At 31.9% G+C, this 7,975-nt stretch overlaps 1 protein-coding gene across 1 annotated transcript; it reads right to left on the bottom strand.

The window, feature by feature from the left end:
• Nucleotides 1–6,186: 6,186 nt before the first annotated feature.
• LOC129218226 (neuropeptide F receptor-like) lies at nt 6,187–7,437 on the bottom strand. The gene has a single exon (XM_054852449.1). It carries the CDS (start codon nt 7,435–7,437, stop codon nt 6,187–6,189), a length of 1,251 nt encoding a protein of 416 aa, XP_054708424.1.
• Nucleotides 7,438–7,975: the final 538 nt, after the last annotated feature.

Here is a 7,975-nt window from a genome sequence, read left to right as displayed (position 1 = left end):
ACTGATGTCTTGATAATAATAATAAAAAAAAAGAAAGAAAGAAAAAGGAAAAACTTCTTTCAACTACGATTTATTAACTGAAACACCGGAAGTCGCATGGATAAAAACATAGTGTGGACACCAGAACGTCGGAATTCCTCCCCCCACCCTCCAATAACACCTAAATTTGTGCTTTTTTTGTTTACTTGGATTTAATTTCATTCATTTTCCAGTGATTTGAGGTATCATTAAGCAATATTTGTAAATAACCAATCCGTATTTAGCTTACTTAGTACTATTGACTGCGTTTTGAGATGTCAATATGATTCCCTTTGTGAAAAAAAAAAAAAAAAAAAATTGTACTGGTACGTTATATGTTAGGGCTAGAAGTGAAAAAGGAGGAAGCAATACACTGTTGTATTATTTAAGGCTTAGATAAATATTAATCTAGATTGATTGTTTTCCTTATGCAGTTATGCTTTTACATCCAGTTGTACTTAAGCGACTTATTTCACTACTATAGCTGCTGTCAGAAGTGCCTGTCTTTACAATATTTTTTTAGTACTTTTAGTAAAATGCTAAAATCAAATATTACTAAAATTTATTGCTGCCCGCCTTGTCTAGTGGTCAGAGGAGTCTGACTGCGATGAGGTGGTCCCATCTACTATACCCCCATAACTATCTATCCTTACGTTTTCCACAAATGCATGAAATATTTATTTTAAGAAAGCCACTAATGATTTGTGACTTACTTGCTATAAAGAACAGCTTCAGCTATTTTCTGTGCTTGATGTATCGTTAGATAATCTTTCATTTCTTGATAAGCTTTTGCCTTAAAAGAAGCATTTCATGTGTGGTGACGGTCCATACAGTTTTCGAAATCGTTTTCATTACCAACAATTTTTGCTCAACGGGTAGGAATGCAGCTCGGGCTGTCTTTTGCCAAGAGTTTTTTTTTCTTAATGTAATGAAAAATAGTTTTCAACTAAATTCAGTTTTAATGTATATTTTAATTTGTATATTGTCCCTTACCAAAATTATATTTAAAAAAAATCAAGGAGACTTTAATCGACAATGATTGATGCATTTATTTTTTAGCACTTACAACAGCGGAGTAATTAAGAGTGTTTCGTTTGTTTTTCCGCATTATTGCGTACGAAAACAAAAAATGAAATTAGTTTTCCTGAATATTGATAGCTGAAAGCTGGATTTTTCGATGAAGTACCGTTTAATTGATACTGTTGGATAATGATTTCGTTCAATCCCTCAACAAATACTAACGAAGTGAATGCTCAAAATATCTTAGAAAGCATTGACCTAGTGCAAAAACTATGTTGCTTTTCCTACATAACATGTTTGACTCACAGTAGTGAGAGAAAATAAAGAATTCAAAAGATATGTTGCCGACTGCCTTGTCTAGTGGTCAGAGAAGTCTGACTGCGGATAAGGAGGCTCTGAGTTCAAATCACGGCTCGAGCATGGATGTACTTTCTCTCTTCTGTACTTGTCCTTCCTTTGTGTGAATGTGTTGTTATGCTGTGAATGGTTGCCTACCCTCTAAACGGGTCCCTATGGCATGTGTGTATTGTGGAAGTCGGGATTCACACCAAATTACGGTACAGTTGGAAAAGTGAAGCAACGCACCCCAAATTGCCAGCCTAGCTGGCACAAGACAACATCAACAGCAACTAAAATTTATTAATCAAGCTATTTATTTCTTGTTTTTAGTTTATGCTTTTACTTTGCCTTACATTTTTTTTTTTACTTTGTTTTCCCTTATTTATTTGTAAAGGAGGAATGCTTGAAACAGTAATGAGTTTTGGGCATAAAATACATAAAAATATATAGTTTGCCGCTAAAGAAGTAGTTACATTCAGAAACTACTTTATAAATGTACTTTATTCTAGAATTTTTAATTTAAATCACTTTCACCAGTGATTAAGATACAAAAGAAAGTAATTGCTTATTTAACTTGGTAACTTAATAAAATTTCTTCAGAAAAAAATACGTAGATTTTTGTGCTCATCGTTGAATTTGTTTATTGAATTTTTATGAAAAGCAGAAAGGAAATTTTTTTGACTAATGCACATTAAGCGTACACAATAAGCTCAATGAATCACCACTTCTGGGCCGAGGAAGTAAGCTTGGAATTATCTTGCGTGTTTTATTCGTCTTCTGGTGTGTATCATCTCATAAGATACGAAAACATAAACGGCTCAAAGAAAATTAATTATGTACATTTCAAATGCACATTGAATATTTTTAATCATAATTCCTTTGTAAATTTCTAATTTCACTAAAATTGAGCACACAAAAACATTTTTGATGTACTTTTATGTTGCACATTAGTTCTGAACAATTTTTTTGTGAAATATTTTTCCTGTGAAACAGGACTTCGGAGAGCATGTAAATACTTTTCAACGTCATCGGTATAACTTAGCAACTGAATCATAAAAAGTCAATACTCTAACGAAATGAAACTTAGTAAACTGCAACTCACGCTTAATTTCTTCATGGAATGACACAATACATACTATACTGTTAGAATAAATTGGGACTAAGCTACTTTTACGGACTTTCAAATTTCTTGTCAGCTGACTCCAACAGGTCCCAATAAGCTGTTATGCGTCTTAATGCGATCTAGATGTCAACTTTGATTGCTTAGAACTGGGTAGTTGAGAAATTGAACAATTTTTCAGATTCTTTTTTGTAAGAAGAGGAAGGTACATTTTGAATTCGTTCATTTTAGTACGATAAAAAGGCATACAACTTATAGAAAGTTAGCAAAGATAATCTTACTTAACAGTCACGTATCTATAAGCTAAAAAATACTACTTCCCCGATTGGAATTAAAAACTAGAGCTTCTCCGAGCGTCTGAAGAAATGCATTGTAACTATACCATTTGCTCCTCGAAGAAAGGGCAAATGTGAAGAATAAAAGAAAAAAAAATCAAAAACAGGATCAGTTCTTACTCTGAAATAGCATTATTAGACCTCTAAGAACCAGCGAATATCCTTATGAGGTATTTATTGGCGATTGATATTAATATTGATTGTTCGAGACTACAGCGGAGATCTCGTGTCAAAAGTTCACTTTTCCAATACCAACCTTCGGAAATATTTTTCTACCCCTGCGGATTTTTGCCTGTTTAGTCTGATTATCTTTGGCGTTGCTCCCCCCTAACTCTAGTTGTATCCCTACTTCGTACACTATAATGGAAGAATGGAAAATGTTACTTTCTCCTCTCACAGAAACAAAGGATAAAATTTTTCAATATTCCCAATTTCTCATCTAGACTAGTTTCTAGCAGTCAAAACTCACATCCAGGTGAAATTAATACAAACAGAATTGCTTAGGGGAACCCACTGGAGCTAACTGGGAAGATTGCTGAAAGTCTCTGAAAAAATATTACTGTCCCAATTAATTCGAACACGAGAAAATATTTTTAAATACCTTCTAAAATAATAATATCCTTTATTTAACAAAAAAAAAAAAGGAAGTGTATGTTTGTATATGTAGGGGAATTTGGGGGTAAAATGAATTCACGGTGGAAAGTGAAATCGTAAAATATTTTCCGTTTGCAAGGTCACCAATCTAGCAATATTTTATTTTTGTTCATAAACAAATTGTTGATTCCAATCAAAAACAAAAAAAAAGAAACTCAAAGGATCAAGGTGTATAATAACATTAGTCATTTTCAGAATTTGATACACATATTGATATATTTTGTGGTTTTTGCCAAAATATTTTTTTTAAGCTATCAATTTAAGTGTTAACAGAGCTTTTGATGTTCAATGCGATGTTTTAATAATTAATATAAAGTAAGTTTTGATTTTAAATGCTTAATATATTTTGTCAGGTACTAGCGGGGCAAAGTGAAATTGTTCATTTCGTTTACTTATTAATTCTTTTATTAATTCACTGAAGTATTCATTCATTCATCAATTCAGTGAAATTCCTTTATTTATTATCTTATTTATTGTTTCATACCTATTTTCTTATTTATTGATTCATATTTATTTTCTCATTTATTCTTCTTTTATTCATTCATTTATTTGTGTCATACATAATTATTAATTTTGTTACTTATTTATTCGTGTATTGTTTCATTATTCAAAAATAAATTCATTCATTCTTTTACTTACTCCTTTATTTGGTAACAAATATTTTCCATCATCAACAAGAAAAGATTTTACTTTATATAAAAAAAATGATACTCCGCTTTTTTAAGGTAAAAATTTACTGCCGAAAATGAAAAATAATGCTTCAATGCAAGTGTTTTTGTAAAACATTGTTCTTTTTTTATGTACTGTAATTTTCAAAACAAATTCGTAATTTGTTAATTTTTGAAAAGCTAAACAGTCTTAACTATTTCACTTTGCTTCACCATTCCCCTATATACAGGGTGTTCCATTTTAACCTTCAAGAATTCTATTTTCGCAACCCTTAGTCTTAGGTGTATTTTTCCAATTTCATAAATGTTCAAAATCAGATGCAGAGTTAAGACATTGAAAGTTTGAAGTAAAAATAGAAAAAAGCCAAAAAATACAAAATTTAACTTTTTATACGGGCTTTAGGTTCTATAACTGATATTCAGGGAAATAATCTCCATTGAAAAATAATTTCAATACAAAATGTTTCAAAGTAGTACGACCAATATTCGCCGCGATATGAAACGCAGCGTTTTGTGACTTACACCACTTTTCACTCGCCGTCATAACAACTTTTGGGGGAAAATATAGCATTTAACAAGGGTTTAAAATTATATGCGTGCATAGAGTGTAGTTTTTGAAATTGATTGAGGTTTTTTACTGTGTTTTTGCGTATCATGGCATAACATTTGCATTTCTTTTTGAATAGCAATAAAAAATATGAATGCTTTGTTTTTTTAATCCGACAACCTGTCATTCTTTTGAAAGAGCGATAAGTTCTAATCTCATCTTCTAGATGGTCCCTTAAAACTTTAAACTGGTATATCTCCTTTAATTTTGGTCGCCCCAAAGTCAAGTTTTTTGTGTTTGTAATATCTTCCAATGAAGATTATTTCCCTAACTATAAGTTAGGGAACCTAGGGTCTGTATAAAAAGTTAAATTTTATATTTCTTGAGTCATTTTTATTTTTTCTTCAAAGTTTCGATAGCTTTGCATCTGATTTTGAACACTTTTGCACTTGGAAGTATGCATTTAGGACTAACGGTTGCAAATATACTTCTTTTTTTTTTCTTTCTGAAAATGAAGAGCATTAATTTTATGATTTCTGAAAAAGTCTAGATTTTTAAATTGAACATTATTTAATTTTTTAATGATGTGATAAGAGATTGTTGCTCTTGCTTCGTGCATTTGGAGAAAAAAAAAGTAAGTAACAGAAGTGCACCATCTTACTATTAGTCATAAAATAGTTTTGCTGTAGTAACTATTATTTTTATACAGTAAACAAGGAAACCATCCTCATACATTGTATTTTTAAGAAAGAAAGTTGCCTTCGATTTGAACTTTATATTCACATTTATTACCTACGGAAGTTTTTTAAAGTGAGCCCGGGTCAATTATTTAATTAGGATAAAGTTTTTTAGCTTTACTTATGTACTTTTATATTGTTTGACAGGATTTAGTAAAAAATGGTATACAGCCAGTTGAAGAATTTTTCTTTATTTCCAATGAAGCAACATTTTGGATTTTATCCTAACGTTAAACAGAAATCGAGAAATAGTTCAAATACATATGCAATAAAGATGTGTTAAAGGGAAGCACAGAATAGAAGAACAACAAAACAAAGTTGAAGAATCAAGTTAACAAATTGGTCTTTCGCCTCCCAGTATCGAGAAAAGATATAGGGAGGAAGGAACTGCCATTGAAGGAATTATGCATCGACAAAGCACAAACGTCATTTTGAATTGATAGTAAGTGACATTTTTAATACAGAACCTGTCCAAAAAATTCATTGAGATCAACGAAGTTCTTAGAAAAAACTATTTAAGTTTGACTGTTGTGTTGCTTTTTGTTTTAACTTTTGATTTTTGCTTACTTATTTTGAATCTTTCTTTGTGAAGAGTTGTTTGCAGTGCAATTATTCGGAACAATACTCAAACATTAGTTGATTCCTCAACTTGTTCTGCATGTATTTCGATTTGCCCAGTTTGAACTTTAATCTCCTTTGTTCGTAGCTCTACATGTTTATCATGTAGCTCTACTTGGCCAGCCTCTAGTCATTTAACCGCCCTCACCCCTACTCCATCAATAACTGTAGTATCAGCATGAATTTGATTATTGGCGTTAGTGGTGCGATTGGATTGGTTTTTCGTATACAGAACAAATGATTCAGTTCCCTCATTTCCTGTAGGTGGTCGGGATGGGGAGGATTTAATGCAAGAGGCAAAAATTTCTTTAAATTCTTTTCTAAAATTCTCGTTTAGCCATCCGTACAAAAGAGGATTTGAGCAAGCAGAGCTCATACCTGCCATGTGGCAGCAAGCAAAGACGATACGAAACGTTGATGTATCATCAAAAGGATAAAAGAAGTCTGCTACTATGTTCAGAATATTAAGTGGAAGCCAGCTAAAAGCAAAAATGCATGCAATAGAAATGAGAAGAATATTGGTTTTTTTAACTCTCTGTCTGTCTCTAGCTTGCCGTTCTTCAAGGGTAGTTTGTTTTGAAACCATCCTGTATTGAAGTTTGCGGCAAATTTGAAAGTAGGCCGTACTCACAATCATAATTGGAACCAAGTACTGAAACACCATCGTGAACACAGAGTAGAACCCCCTACCATGTTCTATTGGCCAGCTTTCGATGCAATAATTTACAGATTGAACCCAGGGTAAATTAATTTCAATGTGCACGACATCGCGAAAAATAAACAAAGGCAAGGACAATAATAAGGCAATGAACCAGATACATGAAAGAATCATAACAGCACGAAAAGGACGGCAGGTGTCTTGTGTTGGGTATACAATAACCTTGTACCGATCTAATGCTATCGCTGCAATGCTTATTGCACTTACAAAAATACTCGTAGCTTGCAATCCTGCAACTAATTTACATGTTAATACTCCGAGTGGCCAAAATTTCATCATAATCTCCACCAAAGAAAATGGCATGGTAAACAGGCACAAAATTAAATCCGATATGGCTAAATTTATTATGAAAACATTTCGAGCTGTTCTCATCGCAGGTTTGCGAGCAACAGCCATGCAGACTAATCCATTTCCACTGGCTCCAGTTATGATAAGAACGACGTAAGCGATTAGTAGAGATATCAAGGCGACGTCATCAATCGCCCTGTTATCCATGTACGGTTGTAGTCTTTTGAGTAAACTACTTTGAGTCAAATTCTCTGTGTTGTTTCCAAATGCTGCTAAAATGATGCGATCTCCTGTGAAATTTTCTGCGAAAAAATCAAATGCTGAAAATATGTCTATGTCAGGAACCTCCCCTCCAAATCGTGCCGCAGGCTCCATGTCTACAAGTTAAGAAAAAAAAAAAACTCTATATATATATATATATATATATATATATATATATATATATATATATATATATATATATATATATATATATATATATATATATATATATATATATATATATATATATATATATATATATATATATATATATATATATATATATATATATATATATATATACATGTACATATTTCATCAGCACTAAAGATGCTTTTTAATACATGTGAAGAAGAAAGGTTAATTGGCGAAGTAATGTATTTTTCACTAGGGGCACCAAAGATTTCCTACTTGACGACATTCTACAATTGTACGGCAACTGTAGTACTTACCGCCATGTTTGATCAATGTTACAGGAAACTTCAAATTTGGTAACATCACGCATTACTTTATACTTCAAGTTACTTTAGAAAAAAGCCAATAAACGAGTTTAACACTAGGAAGACTGAAAATTTCCATACACTTAGAAAACTGATAGGACCAATTTGAAATCTAGGCATTTTTTGTATGAATTCTTTGAAAAATTCCTTTC

The sequence above is a fragment of the Uloborus diversus genome, chromosome 3 (genome assembly GCF_026930045.1).
Source record: "Uloborus diversus isolate 005 chromosome 3, Udiv.v.3.1, whole genome shotgun sequence".
NCBI classification, from domain to species: domain Eukaryota; kingdom Metazoa; phylum Arthropoda; class Arachnida; order Araneae; family Uloboridae; genus Uloborus; species Uloborus diversus.
The sequence above is the reverse complement of the archived record's forward strand: the minus strand, read 5'-3'. Positions and strand labels throughout refer to the sequence as shown.